The 24,970-nt window shown below is 37.3% G+C and overlaps 1 protein-coding gene and 2 non-coding genes across 4 annotated transcripts in view; 1 reads left to right on the top strand and 2 right to left on the bottom strand.

Annotated features, from left to right (window-relative positions):
• LOC123690826 (protein outspread) overlaps window positions 1-24,970 on the bottom strand; it is a 229,135-nt gene that overhangs the window by 1,808 nt on the left and 202,357 nt on the right. The window contains exons 5-15 of one of the 2 annotated variants that reach the window (XM_045634896.1): window positions 19,314-19,386; window positions 18,903-19,067; window positions 9,490-9,618; window positions 8,371-8,525; window positions 7,696-8,049; window positions 4,016-7,585; window positions 3,586-3,755; window positions 3,121-3,288; window positions 2,551-2,703; window positions 1,852-1,948; window positions 36-137 (exon numbers count right to left, since the gene is read on the bottom strand). In XM_045634896.1, coding sequence (XP_045490852.1) covers window positions 36-137; window positions 1,852-1,948; window positions 2,551-2,703; window positions 3,121-3,288; window positions 3,586-3,755; window positions 4,016-7,585; window positions 7,696-8,049; window positions 8,371-8,525; window positions 9,490-9,618; window positions 18,903-19,067; window positions 19,314-19,386 — 5,136 coding nt within the window. The remainder of the gene's footprint in view (window positions 1-35; window positions 138-1,851; window positions 1,949-2,550; window positions 2,704-3,120; window positions 3,289-3,585; window positions 3,756-4,015; window positions 7,586-7,695; window positions 8,050-8,370; window positions 8,526-9,489; window positions 9,619-18,902; window positions 19,068-19,313; window positions 19,387-24,970) is intronic. The other variant, XM_045634897.1, reaches the window with a different exon arrangement.
• Trnad-guc lies at window positions 8,882-8,953 on the top strand. Its single transcript has one exon. It is a non-coding gene; the product is annotated as a tRNA-Asp (tRNA).
• On the bottom strand, window positions 9,214-9,285 carry Trnad-guc. Its single transcript has one exon. It is a non-coding gene; the product is annotated as a tRNA-Asp (tRNA).

The raw sequence follows: 24,970 nt of genomic DNA, 5'->3' as shown, positions 1-24,970 counted from the left end.
TTTTATTAGTTACAATGACCAAATAATCTATTTACCTGCACGGGAGACAGCTGCAGGTTTCTGGTCTCCGTCTTGGCGTACATCTTGGCGCGACTCGCCCGCGCCTCCTGCTGCGGGCTCGAGCGAGTCGATCTCGTCTATATTATACAAATATTTATTTTATATTTGAATACTTAAGAGTGTTAAACAATTTCTTTGCCTCTAACCAGTTGGTATATGGGCAATAAAACTGAGAAACTGCTATGTTACTGTGCTGTTTAAATAGAACACTTGAGTGAAATCTAGAGTTAGTACAAAGTAATAATAATTTTTAGCATGAGTGGGTTGTATGTACAAAGTAACTTTAAGTATATTTAATTATTATAATATTACATTAAAAATATACATATTGTGCATAAGTAACATTAAAATTATATTTACATAAACCGCTTTTGAAATTATTTTAGGCGATAAGGTCATGCAATGCAAAGGCAGAATGAGAAGATGGAATAATTTGGGTTTAATGGCAAAGGATTTATTTCACTACACTTTAGCTAGAATTTAAGTTAGGTATTTCATATTAATATGATTGGTGATGGGTTTGAGGAATAGCATCAATAATTATCAGAATTGAAATCATTAAGCAAAAGCAGTAAATTTTTTTCTTTGTTTAGAAATGTTTACTGCATAAAAAACTATTTTGTCGAAAAAAAAGTATCGAGTAAAGGTCCAATAAGTTTTACACTTGGTTTTACACTATATTTTTTTATTAAAAAGGAATATGTGGTGATTCATGTCAAGTGTAGGAACGTACCCACACTACGTGACATTTCAATGATTATTATAATAACATCAAGTATCAAGTCAATTTTCACACCCAGTCGATGACAGAAAAAACAGCGCACGAATACCAATATAATGGTAAAAGAAGTGGAAAAAAAAGGAAAATCATGCACTTAAATTTAACGAAAGCCTTTTTCATATTTCCTTCCTCTAAAACATTGACCACAAGATAACCTATTCCTGAATTTCTCCTACCCCCCCCTTCCGCCTACCTCTTAAGTCATGTAGTTTGAGTACGTTTCCTTTAGGATGTGGTAAGAAAGACTTTACCTGGCGAGTCATCAGGTCGATAGCGCGAAGCAGGCCGCAACCGCTGGGCAGTTTGCCCCACCGTTTGCCCAGCTTGCCCCACTTGGCCGACTTGCCCCATTGCCCCCGCCTGCCCCTCCGCCCCCGCATGCTGTTAGTGCACCCGCCAACCAACGATGCAACATTATGAGTAACTACTACTGTGATCGCATTCATTGAGATCTTCTATCATTGAATATTTTAAAAGTAAGAGGTTCAAATGTAGGCTAAATTTTCCTCACTAAAATTGAGGTAATCGACTAACTTTAATGACTCTTATTTTATACCCCAGTCAACATAAACATACTCTAATTAACGTTACGCTATGTTTCGCATTAACAAAACAGTTTTCTGTACCTTATTTTAATTTTTAATAATCTACAAATATTACCTAATATTCTTCTATTTACAGAAGCATTACAAAATTGTATTACAGTTTTATATAAATATTATATATATAAAGTGACTTATGCGATCTACTTGTATTCATAGAATTAGCAATTGGTAAAATAAAGATTGTATAAAAAAATTCTAAAATTGCTTGGGAGCGATTCCTGTTTTTGTGCACAGATTATAAATGTTGCTTTCAATTATTTAATGGGTTTGGCGGAGAAAATGAAAATGAATAGTTACAGTGATCTTGTGAATCATGCAAGCAAGGCCTTGACTACAGCTTGTATAACAAGCTTAAGTTATACAGAAGCTAAGTTAAGCATGTAATGTGTGAAGTGAGGTACATACCGGCGCAGTGTCTTCGATGAGCTGTGTGAGAGCGGACGCTTCTGCCGCTTTTAGATCATTCGCCTCGGATATGAGATGAGCTCGGAGCTGTTTGTTCCTGGAATTTTGAGGGTAGGATTTAGTGCCATTATTTTTAATGCAGTTTTAACTAGAACTAAGCTTTATGATGGTTTTGCCCTTTTTACATGGTTCGAACAATGTCATCTTTTAGGAGTGATTTATGAACATTTTAGCATGGTACCCAGATTTATCTTTAATTCTTAACACACAGAAGTAGTATGTAGTCAGTGGTCATTAACAACTAGCAAGTAACTCGGCATTATTCAGTAGACAGTACACACAAGGCAGTATATATCTGTCAACTGTGGCAGAAGCCACTTAATAGCAGCTCCTAGTCAGAAGCCACGTGTCAGAAGTCATTAATCAGAAGCCATTTGTCAGCAGCGACTAACCAGAAAACCCTAGCCAGTCGCATCCAGCCACTTCCCAGTCCCCAGTCGTGTTCCCACTGGAACATAACCCAATTTTTTTTAACTCAAACATTTAAATATTTATTTATTCAATAAGACTTCTTCTAGAATGAAGAAGAAATTAGACTTGTTCCATTAAACTCAAACATTTAAACATTTTTTATTCAATTAGGCTTCTACAATTAGGAAGAAATTAGACTTGTTCTATTTCTGCTGGTGCTGCACCCACCTGCTGTCCAGCTGCATGATGTGGTTGTGCGCGTGCGCGAGCTGCGCGGTGGCGGCCGCGAGGCGCTCCTCCAGCGCGGCGCTCTCCACGCACTTCACCGAGTACTTCTCCGAGAGGGACAGGATCTCGCGCTTTATCTCCTCCATCTCTTGTCTGGAAGGCACAGGGTGAATGTGAGACGAGATTTTTGAGAAATTTTTTTATTGTTAACAGGGAAATGTCATATTCAGATTATATTCCCAATATAACGTTGTATTATTTAATTTTATAATTGATTAGGTCCATCAAACTGGATTACAAAAATTGAAATGGTTATCCTATGATACATTTCATGTAATAAGTGCCGACCCTTCTAGAGGTGAACACAGCCTGCAATAATGTACGTGAATACAACATTTACGTCTTATACAATATGAACATAATTTTGAAAAATAACATCATAAATGAATATTTGAAAAAGTCACTCGGAATTTAAAAATACATTTGGTTTTTCTCCAGTATTCAAACTAGAATTAAAGCTGATTATTAAATAGACCACAAGTGCAAAGGAAGATTAGAACTGGAACTCACTGGTGTCGAGAGCTGATCTGCGACAGGTCACTAGAGCCTCGCGCGAGGAAGTCCTGCTTGAACTTGTCCACCTCGCGCCGCACCTCGCTCTCGTGTGCCTTGCGCATCGCGTCCAGTGCTGCTAGAGTGGCGCGAGTTTCTTCTGCTAGTGCTTGTTCCTTTTCCAATCTGTGGGGAGATAATGGTTAATTTGGTTAATTTGAGTCATTTGATTACGAGGAGGTACATGTGAATATTTCTTATCTTGTATGGCATAGAAATAAAATCACAAGAATCGCAGACAAGGTAAAAAAATCTATACGAGTAGCTACTGTTACCTACGGGTGAATCTCCACTTTGCAAACAAAGTGTAAATTAATAAGTTACAATCTGTAAACAAATTGTAAATTAATAAGTTACAATCTGTAAACAAATTGTAAATTAATAAGTTACAATCTGTAAACAAAGTGTAAATAAATAAGTTACCTAAGCTGTTCCCGCTCGGCGCGGTGCTTGTCCTCCATCTCGCGCACGATGCGGCGGTGTGAGCTCTCCATGGCCATGAGCCCCTTCTCGCACAGCGCGCGCAGCTGCTCGATCTCCTGCTGGTAGCGCGCGCGCAGCCCGTCGCCGTGCGCCTCCGCGGACACCGCGCTCTGCGACACGTGCACGGTTACAGGCGACGTCGTTAGGTGCGCGCGTGGTAACGTACGTGGAAGTACGAATTCAACTTATTTGTGGTATTTAATAAGAAGCAATAAATATGATACGTTCACGCTTTACGTAAGGGATAGACTTTGCCAAAAGGTTTTTTTATGTATATTTGAAGTGGAATATTCAGTGGGAATATAAATGCTTTGTTCATTTCAAAATGAATACTATAATAATAGGTTAAATAAATAAACACGATGCTCACCTGATAAGCGGCACGCAAGCTCTCCAGCTGCGCCGAGTACTCGGAGTCGAGTGCGGCGAGGCGGCGCTGCAGCGTGCGCGCGCGGTCCCGCAGCGCGGCCCGCTCGCGCTCGTGCTGCGCCTGCAGCTGGGCCCGCGCGCGCCGTGCTGCCGCCAGCGCGCCCGCCTGCTGCGCCAGCGCGCACTCGCCGCGCGCCCGCTCGGCCGCCAGCCGGTCCAGCGCGTCCTGCAGGCGCCGGCAGTGCGGGCACGGCGCCAGCGCCTGCAGCGCCTCCACGCGCAGCCGCAGCGCCTCGACGCGCGCCACCGGGTCGGCCGGCGCGCTGCTCTGCTCCTCCGGCGGCTCCGCGTCGCCCGCGAGCCGCCGCCGCACCTCCGCCACCGCCGCCTCCACCCGCTCGAGGCTCTCGCCGATCTTCGTCGAGTCTTCACTGTTGCCGGAACAGTCACTGGAGAAGAGCGCGCGGCACTCGTTCGAGAAGCGCTGGAAGAGGTAGACGAACTCCGCCTCGGCGGCGGGGTCGGCTTCCAGCGAGGAGACGGCGTCGGCGTCGCGCGGCGCGGCGGCGCGCGGCTCGGCGGCGCGGTACGTGCCCTCCACCACCGCCACGCGCGCGTCCACGAGCGCCTTCTGCGCGAGCACGTCGGCGAGCTGCTGCAGCAGCGCGCGGCTGTCGAGCGCCGGCGAGCCCTCGCGGCGCTCGGCGGCGAGGCACTCGCGGTAGCGCGCGGCGATGTCGCGCACGGCGGCGTCCATCTCGCAGCGCAGGTGGTCGTGCGCCGCCTGCCACCACAGCTCGAGGTCGGCGCGGTCCTGCGCCGTGAGCGTGAGGCGCGTGGCGCGCGACTCGTCCAGGCGCCGCTCGCACAGCTGCGCGGCGCGGGCCAGCGCGCGGGCCACCTCCGCCTGCACCAGCTCGGCGCCCAGCGTGTCCCGCGCGGAGGCCCACGCCTCGCGCACGCGCGCCGCCTCCGTGTTCGCTCTGTGCTGTTCGAAGTCGCTGTCGCCGGGCGACGTGAAGGATAGCGTCTCGCAGGCGAGCGCCGAGCACAGCTCGATCAGCTTGTCCGTTTTGTATTTTTCGACCGCCTCGGCGACCTCCTTCTGCGACGCCTTCAGCGCCTCGAGGTCGGCGCCGTGCACTATGAGCTGCGACCGCCGGTTGTCGTCGCTCCGCGTCCCGTTCATGACGTCGATCTTTCGGGACAGTATCTTTGCGAGATAGTCGAGGGAGTTCTTCGTCGCGTCGAAAATCTTCCCGCTCTCTCCGTTCAACTTACACTTAAGATTATCGATTAACTGACTAGTTTCCGTTATTTCAGACTTGATTAATCTAGCGAAGAATCTGCTGCCGTTCGACGATTCGAGGGCTTCCTGGATCCTGCCCACCAGGACGGCTTCGTAGGCGAGTTTCTCTGCCAGAATTTCTAAGCTCTTTCTCTGAGTGAGCTCGCCCGCTTCGTACAGTGCAGCCTTTCGCTTCGATATTTCTAAAAGTTTCATTCTCAGCTGTTCCTCCAACTGTAGGACAACCTGCGCTATGCTGTCGTTGACTTCTTCCGTAGCGTTCTGTTCATTAGAATCTATCACGCACCGGTCGAAGCATTCCTGTAGTTTCTTACTGACATCGGTCAAGCATTTTTCCATTGACTTCAAACTGTATTTCTTTTCGAGACTAGGTGATGGTGACCTTCGAGACTTGGCGGCTCTCATTGCGCTCATTTGACAGAGGCACTCGTTGACTTTGTTTCTTGAGTGTATTACGACGCTTTCGAGACTTTGTAATCTGTCAAGGAGATGCCTCTGAGACTGAGTTCCGATTGAATTTTCTTGACTTTCATTAAAAACGGGGCTGTCAGCCGATATTGTCGCTTGGCTCAGAGATTCACACGAGTTCGTAAAGTCTCTACGAGTCTCGAGAACGGAAGCTACTTTGGTTTCTAGTGAACTTAATCTAACAAGCATTTTCATAGGTTCAGAACTAGTTGCGCTATCCAAAGACTTTCTTCTGAGACGTGCAGCCAGACGTTTCATTCTTTTCTCGTCTGTAACACCATCGGTTTTCGTAACCTTTTCTTTGGCTGGCGAAGCACTTTTAGACGGTGAATTTATCGTTGGTACAGTTTCACCCGTTTCTAAGAGAGTTATTTTATTTTCAAGTTCGGTCAGCTTATCCTCTACTTCTTTACCTAATGTAAACGATTCTCTTCCCTTTAACGATAAGCTGCGTCTCTTTTCTCTAGACTCAGTCTTTTGTATTTTATGTTTCAATGTACGCACTTGCTTGTCCGATGCGGTTAATTTTTGCGTTAAATCTAAAATCCTAGCAGCCATTAAATCGATTTCAGACCTACTACATTGTTCTCTTAATTTCATTTCATTAATTAATTTCATATTTGTAATTTCTAGTTCATCGTACATATTATGCGATTCACGAAGTTCTTTCTTCATCGTTTTTATTTCTTGTATCGCCTTTATAAACCTACTTCGTAATTCTACATATTCTTCGATCAGTCTGTTCTTCTCTAAGGACTCTAAATTTAAATTTTCGTTTATATTACTCAATTCACTCAGTGAACCGACGCTTTTTCTTTTCTCTTTCGTCGGAGATTCAGCGACAACTTTGTTTTCTAATTCACGAATTCTTGCATACAACGTATCGTTTTCTTTGACGCTCTTCATTAATTTATCATTTAAGTCGTTTAATTCCCTTTGGAGTTGTTTAACATTTTCTTGAGCTGATGTAAGTTGCCTCGTCAAAAGTTCACAGTGCTCCGTTGATTCTTTTAAAAAGTTTTGAGTTTCTGTTAATTTTGTTTCCCACATGTTTTTATCTTGATTATACAGTTGCTTGATAGCATCTAAATTTTCAGCCTCTTTTGTTCTCGCCGACAGTTCTTCCTCCTTTTTCTGCAACGTAATAACAAGATCTTCCATCTTTTTCTCTCTCAACGCCGCCTCAGATTTTAGCTTTCTCAATCGTGCTAATTCTGATTCAGCGGCGTTGACGTCGCTAAGTGCTAGTTTCAACTGCTTTCGCAGGTCGTCGATTTCGATAGATTGTTTATCTATCGTCGAAATATAGCTACGTTTTCTGGGTTCATTTGGTTTCTCATTATCCTCTACTATATTATCCGTCGGGCGTTCGTTCTCTTTGGCAGCGTCAATTTCATCTCTCTCACATTTATTATCACTTTTTAAGGGTGCGGTATGACATCCTCTAGCGCGTACTTTTTCTTTGACTTTGGAAATGGGAGTACGACTGAGGATAGGGGAAGGTGGTGGTTGCGGGGCAACATCCCCCCAGTCTGCGCTGTCTCTGCGCCCACCTTCTGAAGCCGTTCTATATTCTTCATCAGATGAGAATGGAGCTGATTTTAAAGCATTCGGTGTAACCGGAGTGATAGGTGAGGTGGATGACTCTGACGCCTGATCGACCGAATCTTCACGTAATATAAGTGAAAGAGGTCCAGTGTCTGGCAAGCCGGCCGTTCTTCGTATAGCGGATACCCAGTTTCCTCGGATTCCGGCTGTCACTGCGGATAGAACTATATGCTTGCCATCCCAAGTCTGAAAACAGTCAATAATAAAGTAAATTTCAATTAAATAAAGAAAATAATACAATGATATTTGATACATTATTGTAGTTTACATTTATTTTAACATAATACAATACTCACCTCTGTTTCAAAAGCATATCCATTAGTAGTTGTCGACGTCGGCAGTTCGACGACTCTAGCCACGCCACTCAAGTCTATAACGCCATCCATGAGTCCCCTGTGTTCTGCGTGAGGGTCTCTGAAGTAGAGCAGAGCAGCTCCTCGCAGCACGAACCAGTGTCTCGACCAGCCAGAGGCCCCTCGTCGTTGGAGCCAGCCAGCTCTTGCGTGAAGCAGCCTTTCAGCTGGCAGTTCCACACGCACTCCTTCCGCGCTTTCAGCGGCTTCCACGGCATCTGTCGGTTCGCTGCCTTCGCTTGCTGAGCTGGTTAGACCTTCTTCGGTTGGTGCTCCGCCATCTGGTGATCCTCTAGCCTGAAATATTAGATTTATCTAACTTAATAAAAATGTTATATTGTTTAAGTTAACGCGTTATACGCAAGTAGTAGAATTTCAACAAGTTTATTATACAAGTTGGTTTCATTCACCTTGTTAATTAGGTTAACTTAAGTTACTTAACAAGAAACAGAATTTATACAATTTTATTATACAAGTTGGTTTTATTACCTTAATTTACCTATTTATTACGTTACTATTTTTAAATAGTTCTTTTTTCCGTTTTACTAAATATTTTCATACTGATAGAGATCTCATTCCATCTTGAGATAATCAGTGTATACATTAGCACACATTTACCGTCAGCCGATCGGGCGGCGGCAAGCGGGTGGGCCGCTCGAGCGTGGGCGGCAGGGCTCGGCGGGAGCGCGGTCTCGTGAGCGACGCGGCTATGTCGCGCAGCTGCTCGTCGTACTGCTGGTGCTGTTGCTGCAGTAGCGGCGAGCGGACGCTTGCTGGAGTATGAGAAAATTAAATATTTCAAAACAATTGTGTAATAAATTCGCACCTGTCGTTTATAAAATATCACTTGCTCTTTACTATATTATGGTCTGGTATATTTGCATTATGTTGTACATATTTGTTATTAGTTATGGTTTATAACAATATAATTATTATTATTTTGTAAATAAAGTGATAAAGATGAATAAATAATTTCTTTTGCTTATTCTATATGGTGTTTGGTGATATAATAATTTTATCAAGTGGAGAGAAATAATACCTAATCCATTTAATTTTTTTTCTGTAGAACAATTTATTTGAAGTTTTTATGTTCAGTAAACAGACTAACAATTTCGACATCTTCGACAAGTCTTCGGTAGTATAGTGGTCAGTATCCCCGCCTGTCACGCGGGAGACCGGGGTTCGATTCCCCGCCGGAGAGATCTTTTTTTACTTTTCACTCGATTTATTTTTCCGACTTAAAACGTCGTTTAATTTTGTTTTTTTATAATAGTTTATAATTAAAAAAATTTAAACTTTATAATATTGTTGACTTCTATTCAAGCAATATATAGCAAAAAATAAATATAATTATAAGAAAATAAAAACAATTTTAATTTATTATGTAAATTTTACAATAATTACAATAGTCTTATTCAAAAAAATTAAATAAAAACAAAAAACAAAACTCCAAAAAGAGGTCTCTCCGGCGGGGAATCGAACCCCGGTCTCCCGCGTGACAGGCGGGGATACTTACCACTATACTACCGAAGATGTGAACGCTTGTGCGAAATTACAATTCTATTGATAATTGTTTGTCGTTGCAGTCTAATCGATATTAATTTACAGTTTCTAGTTTTCTACTTTTTTATATTACTTGAACAATATACAAAAGTTACAGAAGCTAACTTCCCGTAACATTTAAAGAAAAAGCGACACTAAGCAACAAAGTGCAATTTCCCATACGAATAAACTCACCATCATCAGTACTAGGTGTGGTGTTAGGTTCGGGCCAAGTGTCCCTCCTGCGGGAGCGCGCTTTCTCCTCCCCGTTGATTTTGTCCCGGGTGGGAGGGGACGCTGACGATACTGGTTGGTCTGTGTATACTGGAACAAAGAAATTATTTCTTTAAATTATTTGAAGTCAGATCTTTAAATAATATTTATATTGGAATTGAGAAATATGCATTAATACGAAAAGTGTTAGGCATGGAGTGATACAACTAATCTTAAATAACGCTTTGATTTATAAAATTTTTGAGAGACAGAAAACAGGTAGTAAAGAACTTTGTGTGTAAGTAAATTACACGCAAAGTAATATTAACTTTCTTCAATATTACAAATTACAATATGCATTTCGTGTACTGAACAATTATACACCAATAATTACAATTATTATCTTGAAAAACCCATGTAAAATATCAATAACTGCAATCTTATATTTCTTACAAGTGGTTAACAATTTCTGCGTATATTGTAAAATGCAAATATTTTTAACAAGTCACGAAACAGACCTTTAGGGACAACGAGAGTGATATATTATCTGTGTACAGATGCAATTTGTAGATGCATCATTTGTTATTTCAATATACACTGCTCGGTATATAATTGACTAGTAATAAATCTTGGAGGGCTCGCAGACATGTACTTTAAATAATTTCATCTTGGTATGTTGACATTGTTGCTCTTATAATAATTGGGGATTGGCAACCCGATGAGTATCGCGTGCGATTTACGAAGGTCGTCAAGATTGGGCCGAATGAACCCTTTAGCACGGTAATAATGCCTTTACTTCGTTTGGGGCTTAGCTTTATGACTAAAAGGGCGGGTTTGTTGAGACGGATAATGGAGAGATGCAGATATTATTAACTGTAGATTTACATGTGAATATTTTTATGCTCAATCGAAGAATTATATTAGGTACAGATTTTTTGCTGATTATTAACTAAAATAAATATGTTTGGTTTAGGTCCAGTATTTAGAAGTTATACGATGACATTGAGTGTCCCTTAGTGGTGTTGAGCAGATGCCTTCCAGAAGTGTAAGCCTTTACTTACAAGTTACAAGTTACATAATAAAAATAAATAAATTGAAATTAATTCTTTGTAACCTTTAAGTATTACCTACATGTGAAGCAGATTCGTATACCTGTTAAATATTTATATATTAAGGCTTTTGCGTGTCGTGGCCTCAATAGTTGAGTGGCAAACGATCTCGGCAAGCAGAAGATCAAATAATATAAATGAAGCTGTCATTATACGAAATTATTGCGCTCCTACGAAACCTTTAAACAGACACGCGAACTCTGTTTTAGCATTATATTATCTAGCTTATTAAATACAATATATAATATAGTACGTGACTTTTGTATTGCATTATATTATTGAAATATTTATATGGTTTCTCAAAGATAGAAGACGAGATGACAAATATATAAAAAGGAAGAACAACTGAACATGGTACATGCTTGGATCAGTATTATGTTTTAAACATAGTTAAGACAAGTCACAAGAAGTAGAGACGTCTTGTATTAAAAAAAAATCTATAAACGTTTAAAAAAATGCGGAAAATATTTCAATTAACATTAATCGTTTATAACTGTGACTTTAACGTGTTAATTTAGTATAAAATGTAATCCTCAGTTATGTTTATTAAACCTATATATTAATAGATGTATAAAAATTACATCATTCAGTTTTATAGCGATTTATGAGATCCATAAATCATAATTACGGTGCGAGCTATTCATAGATACAACCGATGAATTGAAGCAATTTTGCATATAAAGTGTTTCTTTATTGGTTGTGAATGCCACTGGATGTGCACTATTTTATAGCCCACCTTGTTTCAATGTGCATACTATCTATACTTATATTATAAAGCTGAAGAGTTTGTTTGTTTGTTTGAACGCGCTCGGGAACTACTGGTCCGATTTGAAAAATTCTTTCAGTGTTAGATAGCCCATTTATCGAGGAAGGCTATAGGCTATATATCATCACGCTAAGACCAACAGGAGCGGAGCAATGCTGGTGAAACCGCGAGGAGCAGCTAGTATATTATATGTTCTGTACCCATAGCAGTACGCTCTATTGTATATATTTCTTTTTACCTCGTACTACTACGATTAATCGAGACATATAAAAAGGAATATTTAATGCAGTATTTTACCTGCATCATAGCATATTTGGGACTCAATTTTTCCCCTCACTGGTTACGTAATCCGCTTTGACGGGGAAACCCATTATAGTAGATGCAAGTATGGCAGATAAAATGGAAAATATTATTGCATATGTCTCTGAATATATCTGAGATATGACTTACGAGTCATGTGTTCAGGGGATTTAATTACAAAGTATGTATTTGATGAATTATTTTAAATACTCATCATGTTATTCCCTGGTTTTTTGTCCCTCAGGTTCAAGAACACAGAAAACATAACCCTCTTTTTTGTCCATGTAAAAAATATTCCGTTTTCAATTACCATTCATGATTAAAGTCAAAAGTTAATTACAATATTTCTTTCCCAGTAGATTTGCATACGTATTCAATACACCGATATTTTTAGAAACATCAAACTAATAGCTTTAGCAGACAAGCTTTTAAAGTTCATTTAGTTGTATTCATAAGTTATAAAAACTAGGTGCATCGTTAATAGGACCATGTAGTGGTGTCATACGCGTCATTCTGAAGAGATTTATGGCTGAAAAAATGGCCGGCTAATAAATTTCAATGATTCCATTTGTGTAAATCATTTACACCCACTGGGCCGGGTTAAATACGAGACGGTATGAATGAAAACTTATTATGCGACCATGACGCTGTGCGAAACGATTTTCCTCATAGGAAATGTAATGTCCTGTTAATTTTTGTATAAATTTTCTGTATAACGGATTAGTGAGACGTATCAGTAGACTATTATTATTAGGGGAACAGATTTGTGGAGATTTTTTATTGAACTGTTTAATAGAAAATAACTTTTTGTGGGCAAAGGTCAGTGACCTCCTCGTATGAAAATATCATTTAAATTTCCTTTAATTTCGTAACAACATAGGTACATACATTTTGATAAATCGCACACACAAATCACCTTTCATGTACACATACACTACACATACATAATATATAATCTATGGTTACCACAGACATTTAAAATAGTTATTCAGCAGGTCGTTGACCTCGATCCATTACTCATTTCGCGCGTAAAAGTTCGTCTTCGGCGAAATAAAAGCCTCCGCTTTTTGCAGGCGAGTGACTAATGTCACGATTCGAGAAAATAATTAGTTAATAATTGAAGATGCTGTAAAAGCTGCTATGATGTAACAGTATTAAGGTGAAAAAAGTAATGGTATGTAGCTTTTACTTAGGTTTTTCTTTTGCTAAAAAAAACAATTTTAATTGTTTAAATTTTTAATCAAACGTGAAAATAAGATAATTTATTTTTTATTTTTTATATTTCTACATCATAATTAAAGTTATTTTTTATGATGTAGAAATATATCGTCCACTTAGTTTTTAGGTTGACACATTACTACATAAACATTTTCAAAGTTACCTAAAATTACTATTCCCGTGGTATTTTTATTATAACAAACATCGAATACACATATTTGCGGTCTTACGTAGCGTTTCTAACTTTATTTCATAGTTACATTTTAGCCATGGGCCATTTTTGCTAACGTCTCAATCAGAATAATAATAGTAGAGAAAGTAGGTACTGAGGAATGTTACAAGTTACACACGGTTATAAGTATGAATAACGATTTGTTGAGGCCCTTACTTTATAATGTATGTTTTCTTAGTAGATTTGTTCAAGAGGGCCGATTGTTCAATCCTTGGTTAAAATTTATCCGTCCAATAAAGTATTACACAAATATTTTAAAATGTCACCTGTAAACTGTCAATTAATACGTTATTCGATGAATAAGTTTTAACCAACGATTGAAAAATCAGCCCTAATTTGATTAATTTTTTTATTCATTTTCAATCGATATTAATTGAACATATTATACTATGTACGTATGTTTGCCGATTGAGGGTATTCAATGTTAAATTTAAATACATACATTGTATTTATTGAAATCATCATACAGATGTTTTTTTCCAAATTGGCGGATGATCAAACGAACAGCCCCGACTGTAAGTAATGTAAAATTAAACATGTATCGATATATTTGATCGTATAAGTTTTTGCCTCTCCAACTGCTTCCTACAGTAATAATGATAATAAGAAATGGTATATTTTCTCTTAACAATGATGACATTAAAGCACTTTATACGGCGCGAAGTGTCTCCTCGTAAAGTACGGCGAGATCTTACAGATCTGTCACAATCGTCACGCACTGCCGCACGCGCCTAGACCAAGAGCTGGAGAAATATTTTCTTATATGATTTACGATGGATATTATGCATAAATGTTGTAAAGAGATTATGATAATGATTCAGTTATTATGTAAATTAATTGTAATTTTTGTGATTTCTTAAAAATGGACATTTCAAGAAGTTTTTTAGGGGTGAATAATGTTAGTGTGTGTAGTGAAATGATTTCGTGGAGACAATTGGATTAGAATGACAATGCCATTAAAATATATGTATTATAGCTATCTGTGTTGACAAAGACATAAAGTACCAGCATCATCAAGTATTAGTTTACACATGTAATCTACATCATTTCCCTAACTAAAATTCACTAACGAATTCAACCGATGTAATATTTAATAGTAACTGTATAATATATCGAAGAAAGTCCTTGCCATACGTTAAACAAATGGATGCTACAGATATATCAGCAGCTCTCACGCTAGAAATGAAAGTGAAATGCACCCGCACGCGTCACCTCGTTGTATCGAGGCGGTTTCTTTCAAGTATTTATGTTTCAAATTGCTCACTTTGCGATATAAAAAGTGCGTGAAAGTTTTTAAACAATCGAAACGAGTGCAAATTGTCAAAACGAATTCGTCTGGCTATGTTTGAGACTGGTTTGATGTATCGACTCCTTTATTTGGCGCTGTTTCTTTAGCGATGATTCATCGGGTTATATAATTGTCTTCTTATGAGTACAAGGTTTTAAAAGTGGTGTTAAATTTATATGTATGATAGCATAATTTTGAAATCCAGGCTACTGGGTTTAATACCCAGATACTAATAACTCCAGATATAAAACTTCAACACAAACAAATATTACATCTGACACGAAAGAATCCAGGACTTTAGCACTACTCATCCACGACCACTATACAATCAGACAGTTTGAAAGAATCAATGCATTCAGTACATTGACGCAACAGTACAACTGCAACGCAATAATCAATTTTCAACATAACGCAATGTAATACGAAATATGATTGTGAGGAAAAAGACGTGGCAAGCCTTTAATTAAACCCACGGCATTATTCATTCAATACCGACATTATCGAAGAAACAATTGGATTCCGTGTATCACGTATAATATTGCAAGTTACATTCATACTACGGTTTCTCGATTCGTTATATTTTAGCAACTTTAAATGCAATTCAATTGTACTTGCACTAGGAGGTAGTACAATTGTGAATAAAAAGTATAATATAACAATTAACCTATGAAAGGAACTACACAATAAAACCTATGGGAGACTTTTATCATTCCACTAATGTAATAGCAACTTCTAAATAATTAACATACATACCATGCCAAAATTAATAAAATAGTAGATAAAGTGCTTTTATCATAAAACACAAACCCTTAATACGACTGTAAAAATAAGATATATATTTTCTGATTACTTCATAAGTTTCTACAAAGCTACAATATATTTTAAGATATTGGAAGACGTGTGAGCAATTCCATAGTACGGCCGTTGATTTGTAATCTGTAATTAAAGGTTAACCCTAACGCCGTTAGATCAGTAATTAGGATCGGCCAGGTGCGCGTACGCATGCCTTTAGTAGGCGAAGTTAATAAAGATAATCTTGCACGCAGATATACTGTCTATTATATTCCATTTAATGTTGAATCAAATAATAACAGAAAGATTAACAATAAAGATACAAAGCTGGATGCAAAACCAGAAATTAATTAACCATGAGCTCGTCTTGTTTGCAAAGCATTTCTAGCCATTAACTTTTTAATTATCATGCATCCAGCAAACATTTTAAATGTAAGAGGAAGAATAGAAAAACTTAAAAAAAATTGAGCACTGTCACTCGAATGGAACGAAGTTCTATGAGAAATAAATACAGAGACAGACAAAGAAACACCACACGCCGCATGGCTTAAAACTATAGCAAAAACCGCCAATAGGTGTCGTTCCAACTGTTCGTCTTAATTTTTTTACGTCTAGCCCCCTTTCGCAACGCGCGTTAAGGAACTTCGTTCCAACAAACGGATTACCGCTATAGATTTATTTACAAGAGACAAATAAATGCACCAAAAAACCACAAATGTATTGTAATTGAGGAAATGACCGTCTGCAAGTTGGCCCGAGCCCGGACAAGTTGTCGACGATATCGGAAACAAGATAATGCCATTCTAACTGGGTCGGGTTTGTTTTCAATTAATAATTCATTATCTGTGCTCTAGTACCCTGATATATTAACGAGAGGCTGTATATTTAGACGTTTGTAACTGGTTACTGAGAAAGGGTGTTTCGATAAATTTGGCCGCGCTGGAGAACTCGACTTTTAGGTAGGTACACATTGTGGGACTTAAAATACATTGCAATTTTAACCAATTGAGACGACTCTTAAGGATATTTCCATCATTAAAAACATCAAAGCTATATGTGTACAAAATGTGTTATTAGTTATTACACCTAATAAACTTAAGAGTGAAGGACCTTTAAAAATGAAAATTGCGATCCTGAATAATACGGTACACAGTAATGACGGATAAATGCTTATAAATCACGACGTGTGCATACAGAACGTGAATAATTATAATCAATTGATACTGGCACTAACGGTGCGGTATAATTGACGATGGTCTGTGGACGTGGTACATGTGGCGCGATATGTAGGCAACTGCGGTGTTGCGAAGTTTAGCTTGATTTTAGGGCATATTTTTATAAGAAATATAGTCTTTCAAAAGCCAGGGACAGCAACAATAAGACAATTTACCGTGAATCGAAGTTGATAAATGTTTCAGTTTTATTGTAATAAGGATCTTCCATAAATATTTTCAGAGGATGATTGGCATAATGTCAACAATATTCTAGGGTACAAGGAAGGTTGTATGACTGCATTGTAGCATTTTCCTGGAAGCTGGCTAAGTAGCCAGACTGACTCAAAACTATAAAATTTATCACCCGTTAAATACCAGTTATTAAATCTTTCGCATCTTCCTCTGCGCTGCATGTGGATTTTCCCATCAGTAATATCTAAATTTCCTTAAGCATATTTTAGTTAACCATCGCCTTACAGTACTGTGTAATTAACACAAATACTTTCACATTTATAATATCGATAATAAAGGATGTTATGCCTTAGGACTTTCACACCTAGCGCAGCACGCAAGACACATCGTAAGTATTAACCCGTAACTCACTGCTAAGAGCTGCTAGCCGCTAACGGCTTCTAATTAGGACTTAACCCGTTGTCACCCGAGACGATTTATGACCCAGGTGAGATCTCACACTGGGCGACCGAGACAGGACATACCGCAGACTCCGTGCAGGAGCGGGACAAAAACAATCCTAATATGTTAGATTAATCGACACCATGATCGATAAGGCATGTGAATACTGCATACATTGCGCGCGTTAAACTGTTTTTGTTGCTCGTTGTGGTAATAAATACGCGGTGTATGTGCATCGTAGATATTTATGCGTGTCGGAAAAAGTACCGCAATAATGGCCACATATTGCAGTTACATAATATAGTTGCGCGGAATTGAATTTATATTTGAAATTTTATAGCAACAACTCATAACAATAAATACGGAAAGTGTTACGATGGTGTTATTTATTATGCAATTTTCAATAAGCCACAGAATGTGCATGCTTTACATTGTTCTAAAGCCTTTTCCGATATTGCAATAATTTCCTTCTCATTCATTTTACTATTCAATTTTAGTAATGAGAAGAGTTAATCAATTTCTGTTTACAACTACGAATATATTATCTAAATGAGAAAGAAACCTTACAAATAGATTTTTTTTATTAATCGCTTTTGAGGTAAATAGTAGACATAATGGGATTCGCAAAAATACATTCAAGCTCAAGCTTTGCATTGAAAGCTTTGCCAATCGCCGCATGATTTAACTAGGTTTTGGTTTCTCAATAAATTTCCCAGAATTGTCTAATTATTCATTGAGCATTACAGTAAACACACGTTTAATTTGCAATGCAGCTGTGGGACGGTGTTCAATAATTTGGGTCGCGCTAATAAGACTCACAATTATAAAATTATGGGACAAAATTTGAAATGCAAATCTCCATGGGCACCATAAAGTGGGAAGGTATTTATTTACAGGGACAACTCACATCTGTAAGAAGTCGCTTCTATTGAAATTTTCCCCGATATATAGACACAATTTTATCCAAATATGACTGAAGAATATAACATTCAATTCATTAAGAAAGATTTATGTAAAGAAGCACTAGTTTGTCAGTGTTTAGATTTTTTTGTATCCATAAATTGCAACAAATACTGGCGTATTATAGGCGATCATAAAAATAGCATACAAACACATTTGATTTATATAGAACTTTTTATTGTGCAATGACAGATATTTGATTCATGTTTAAATAACTACTGATGTATCTGCACCACTACCATCTATTTAGCTACCTATATACCTAAGTGTACAACAATTTACCATCACGATTTACGTTTATTTATGCGGATAACTAAGACTACAAAAATTACCATCACGAATGCAAACGTTAAGATGTATGTAGTCCCAATGTCTATTGCCAAAGCCTGTATCTGATGCATGCACGTTTGCTGACGTCAGCTGGGAGCGCCCGCCTCAATGAAACGCTACCTCGGGTTATCAAGGACGTGGATTTATATGCAAATAACCGTCGAATGGAATTAATGCGCGCATATTTAATTGATGCACAAAAACTATGTGAGGAATTGGACCGGATTTGCTTTTTGTTGCCAAGTGTTAATTGGGAAACGACATTTGTGGATAGAAACTGAGCACAGTGAATAATGCTATAAAATGGATAAGCTGTCAACCCAGAAAAATACATATTAAGTTAGTAGTTAGTATTCCTTTACTTTATATAATCTTACTGTTTGCTTAATCATCTAAACAAGATATTGTGGAGGAATTATTTTCATCCAACTCAATAATCAAATCTCAAAAAAAAAAAAAATCAATACATTTAAAAAAAATAATCACGAATGAATGCCTTGTACTAAGTTAACGTTGCAATTTACTGAATCAATTTGTCAAATCACAATCTTACCTTTGGTGTCAATATTGGTAGGTGAAGCCAGGCTGGGTATCTCCGGCTGCGGTGGCTGGACCCTCGGACCTGGCCAGGTGGTAGTTCCCCCACAGTACCGGGGTCGGGCCTCCGCAGCATCCCGGAGTGTTGACGCGTCTGCTGAGTACTCTGTAATCGCAGGATCTTTATGGAAGGTAAACTGATTTGTTCGGAGTTTGTGGAGGATCGGTGGTAATGCAGGAGAAGTGAATTTGGAATGTAAGGATGATAGCGATACTTCTGAGAATACGAATGTAAATATGAGAAGAAGAAATATTGAATACCTTCAAAATCATTTTTATAAACATGTTTAGTATCCAATGAATATATAGAGTTTGATGTTCCCAATAATCTAACCATTAGTTTAAAAATAAGAATATCAGAACTTACTTCTCGTGGTAGAAGACTGCAGCAGGCTCGCTGTTTGACCGCCAGGAAACGTCGCATTTCGTTTGTGTCGTCCCTATAAAGAAAAAATAATTAAAATAGAAAACAAGTCGGACAAGTCTATACATAGAATAATATTCGTTCCGTCTATTATATTTATGGGCATAAATTAATCCATATTAGTACTAAGAATCGCAGACACATCCTTATTTTTTGTTTAAAATCTGATTTATAATGCGAACTCAACACGCTGTCAGTGATAAATCAATTAAGCGTCCATTAAATTTATGTCCATGTATAAAAAGCCGACATTTTCTAGTCGGATGTATTGAAACGCTAGAAATCATAGTTAATTGGTCGAAAGTAGACGGTGCGAGATGTAGACGATAGTACGTAATGAAATAATTGGTTGTAAACGGTGATAGATATCTATGGTTTTTAGATTTTTAAACTGCTTTCATCCTTTGGTGTAGACTTAGAGTTCTAACAGACGAACGAAAAGTCGACATATTAAGGCTTTTACATGCGCTAATAACCTTGAGCATACTTGACGGATCTCAAACCTCTCACCCTGCACCTTCTTTTTTCCTCGCATTTTGTATTTAAAAAGATACTAATCAGTGAAACAAAAAATCCTCGTCAGGGACTGTTGTGTAACTGATAATTTATTAAACATAAAATTTTCAGAGCTCTAAGTCAGCAGGTTACGAAGTTTATAGAGTATTTGCGTAAAAATCGAAGACCACGGCACATTTTTTTTCTAGAAATCTATTAACTTTGGAAAAAAGTCCTCGCGAGCAATTAAAGATCAAAGACCATCCTATTTTATATATTTTTTTCGGTATTGTGCTTTATGTTGTACCAGACTTTATAGAGGTTGAACATAGTCGAAATTGCCGGGTAACGCCTTAAGAGTGGGCATAAAGCCAGAGAATTTCTAAAGTTATGGGCCCCGCCCTAGCGCGCCATGCCGCGCGCAATCATTCTTCCATCATACACGGCTCACCGTACTTACGTAAAGTTCATCGGACGCTAAATTAAACACAATATTCTTCGCGCGTTCAACGCGTATTTTCGGTAGTTAGTATACAGTGAAGTTGAAATCATGGCAAATTATGTAATATGATAATTTATTATTATTTTTTAATTTTTATTTATAATTATTGATGATAATCTATACGTATATAATAAAACAGTAAAAAAAGTGTATACGTATGTAATATATTCAAAAAAACGATATTAGGGAAACAGTATAGAGCACGAATCCGTAAAAAATTCTGTCTGTTTGTTTATGTCTGTTTGTTTGTATGATTTGAATGAATGTTAAATTGTTGTGTTTATACTTTATATTATATTTATTTTTATTATATACTAGCTTTCCGCCCGCGGCATCGCCCGCGCAGTCAAAGAAAAACCCGCATAATTCCCGTTCCCGTGGGATTTCCGGGATAACACCTATCCTATGTCCATTCTCGGGTATCAAAATATCTCTATACCAAATTTTATGCAAATTGGTTCAGTAGGCGTGATTGAGAGTTACTTTCACATTTACAATATTAGTACAATATTAGTATAATATTAGTACAAGGTAAATTAGCTTGGAGAAATATTTGCATATCTAGTGGTGTGTATATTACTCAGATCTTAGAGCGCGTTTCCACTATAACGTTCAGGCCTATACAAAAATGTTTCGATATCCTTACATTACTATTTAATTTTATACTTATTCCTAGCAATACTCTGATTTTTGTTTTCAATAAAAACAAGTTTTTATTTGAAAGAAAATGGTTTTGACTTTATAAAAAAAAAAATAATTATCATTCAATTTCACGTTCTTGAGCAAACGACAAAACGACTACCGTGAAACAATAAAATATCGTGTCCATAATAATTTGTTTCGTTATTATTATTTGACCACAATAATTACGAAACAAAACAAATAAATAAATCGTCACTTGATAGTTGAAAGTGGAAACACGCACAAAACCAGAATAAACCAGTTTACGCTGTCCGCAGGTACCACGTGCAGTCCGTGAGTCGCTTGGTACCGTTAGAACATAAAGCACACATTTCATTCAAAAGTTATAATTATTACGTAATTGTTAAATTTTGTATTTGTTGATTGTTGTTATTATTGTTATAATATTTGTTGAAGTGTTTAATTTGTGTGTAAGTGTTGTAACTTTATATTGTTAATTGTTAATGTAAAAGTTATACGTATGTTAAATGTGCAAATATTAAAATAAAGTTTCATCTTTTTCAGAGGAGAAACACATATAGTTTAATTTAAAATCCCATATACAGGGTTATTTGTAAAACACCGGCAACCTCGCAGGACAAGATAGCTAACATCATATTAAGTAACATTTGTTCTACGACTTTTGGCTGTTGGCATAACGAAATAAATTATTTTTAAATGATTTTTTAAGCTTTTATTGTACTCTCCTAACGTTTGTAAGTCTATGTTCTACTCATCATCGAAAGGACAACCGCGACGCGACGCCCCCTTTCCCCTCCCGTTCGCTTCTTGTTTACGTAATTTTTGTGATGCGCGTAGAGTTTATAATATTCAAACGGAAAATGAAATGAACATTTATTTTTTTATGAAAATAAAATCTAACAAAATATCAAGTCGTAGAACAATTATTAATGTTGTTACTTATGATGTAAGGTATCTTGTCCTGCGAGGTTGCTGGTGTTTTACAAGTAACCCTGTATATATAATAAAAACTAAAAATTAAATGTTGTTTTTTTTTATTTGCTGACCATACACTACTACAAACGCAAAAATTTAGCAAAATTAGAAAATCCCCGAATTTGCATTCGCGAGTGTATTCATACTTAGGGTTGCCAAACAGTATTCTACTGTTTTTCACTAAATTATACTTTTTACTGTTTAACAAATAAAAAGTATTTATACAAAAGACTGTTTTCAGCATCAAAGTGCAGACACATAATATAGACAGATATAATGTGTTACATTTAGACGCTCACAATTTTTTTTTATTTAGTCAGAGGGCACACACTACAATAAATACTGTTTAATATTTTTTTTTTACACGGTCGTAAGAGACGCCATGGACAGAGACCGGTGGAGGCAAATCATCCGCTCCAGATGCAACCCTGATGCTGACCACGATCCTCAGACATGAGGGACCGACAAGAGAGAGAGAGAGACCTGAATAATGAATATACGTACTTTATTTCTTGTAAAAAAAGTTGGCAACCCTATTCATAGTGTTTGTTTATAATATAGGAGTGGCAAGGTCGCCGTCGCGTCGCGCGCAATTGCTGCTATCACCGTCGCTTGAAACCGGCGCTCCAAAAATGGATATTCCATCTTTTGATTCACGCGCAGGACTGTCGCGAAATTTCTCTTATTGGATTTCGTATGTAGGCATTGTACTGAATGTTGTTTCATATGAGCGCAATCGAGAGCGCTCCGTTTCGCGTGTTACTTATGAATGATATATTATGTATTTTATTTGTAACTAGCGGTCCGCCCCGGCTTCGCCCGTACATATTTACGTTTTCTCTACATGAGAACCATCCTTAATCCTTCAAGGGATACAATAAAAAAAGAATTATCGAAATCGGTTCAGCCGTTCACACGTGATACCGTGACAACGCGAAACGGGTTTCATTTTTATATATACAAATATTTAGACGAGTAAAGTTACTTATTTTATTTAATTTTACGATAGATTTCAAATAATGAGCAGGTATAACTTTATAATTTACTAGTGGTCCGCCCCGGCTTCGCCCGTGGTACATATGTATTTCGCAATAAAAGGTAGCCTATGTCCTTTCTCGGGTATCAAAATATCTCCATACCAAATTTCATGCAAATTGGTTCAGTAGTTTAGGCGTGATTGAGTAACAGACAGACAGACAGAGTTACTTTCGCATTTATAATATTATAGTATGGATAATAATTATTTATGGGAGTTCACTGCACCAGTGATTATTATAATACAGATTGTGAATATATTATATATTATATATATATCTACTATTCACAACCTATTTACGTTATTTACTGGAACAACCATAGGAATCTACAAATAGGTAGTAGGTAATTATAATAGTAATGGTAATAAGTAATTAATAAAAAAATATACTAGGTACATATAAATCTTTCTTGATTTTATTGATGTAACACTATGAATGAAATATTTGTATCCATATAATATATACCTATATATATGTTTGTATACCTAAGATCGTCGCGTCAATACTCAGCCCACGGAAACGAATTTATGCATTTGCATAAATTCGTGTGTGTGTGATTAGATATTACATATTTATGTAATATCTAAACTCACCTGCATAAAGTTTCTGAAATGAATCGAGTCGTATTTTTTTATTAATACATATTAATAAATAATAATTATTATTATTTATTATAAATAATAATTAGGTATTTATTAATATGATAACAATACTATACTTATCTTCGAAAATTAGTTAGATATCATTTAAATATGAATCTCTTTTAGTTCTCGTTTCTGAAGTTTCAATGTTCTTTTGTTGTTTACCATTTTCAAAAAAACAATATTGAAACAATATTATTAAAAAATCGGCGCGCGGCACAGCAATTTAAGCATGGTCTACTCGTCTCAACGGAGCGATAGCGTCTGATGTATGAAATAGAATTATGTTTGAAGCTCCTAGAACGTGCGATGCAAGATGATTTCTTGCGTAATTAAAAATATAGTAAGCGCCAAAAGTGTTTTATCGTGATTAAATCAAAACTAAAAGTAATTAGACAAAAGTGGTATAACAAAGTTCTCACAAATGTTTCAATATAATTGTTTATGAAAAAAATAACATAATAGGCATAACCATGTCAAGTAAAAAACGTCAAAGTGTGAAATTTAGAGGTAACTTCGTGAATTATTTCTATCGAGTCAATTTCAATATTTTATGTTTTTGATCAAACAGGATAATCGAAAATATCATCAAGTTTTACATATATTTTATTTTTTATATTTGGTCTTGAATATTACACGTATCAACTAAATGTTGATTGGTGATTTGACTTTAGTCGCGTTCTTAACTGCTGCCGCCGACGCGTCGACGACTGACGTCGACATGTGGCAACGGCTGAAGTAGCCTCTACCGTTCGCAACTTGCCGTTCGTCTGTTAGAACGCTTAATTGTAAAAACGTGAACAATTAAAAAAGTATTAAGACCCTCTAATGCTAGGATTACGAAAGATTGCCGGCATATTACTGCGTGATAAACTGTGACTAAAAACGACAGAACCTATTTTCATGAAATTTGGTAAGATAGTAAAGCCACGGACTGAATCTTTCCATGTCTGAAGCATTAATACAACGTCGATTTTGAAATCCACTGATCTTCATTATCATCTTCATATAATATGAATCAAAATATGTCGGAACTTTTGACTACCATAAAGATGCCTGCTCGGATTTATTCAGTAAATTTTATTGAAATTAATTCCTTATGAATATAGATTAGAATTAAAACCGACGTGTATGATTCACAGTCCATTCAGAGATAATAAAATTAATTGACAAAGCACCGCCGGTTCGGCTTGTAACGCTGGCGCCTAAAATATATCGGAGAGAGGTGAATATACCCATAATAAGTTAGAAAAGGATGAAAACACCAAAAGATAATATTCAAATGGA

This window comes from Colias croceus, chromosome 4 (genome assembly GCF_905220415.1).
Source record: "Colias croceus chromosome 4, ilColCroc2.1".
NCBI lineage: Eukaryota > Metazoa > Arthropoda > Insecta > Lepidoptera > Pieridae > Colias > Colias croceus.
The sequence above is the reverse complement of the archived record's forward strand: the minus strand, read 5'-3'. Positions and strand labels throughout refer to the sequence as shown.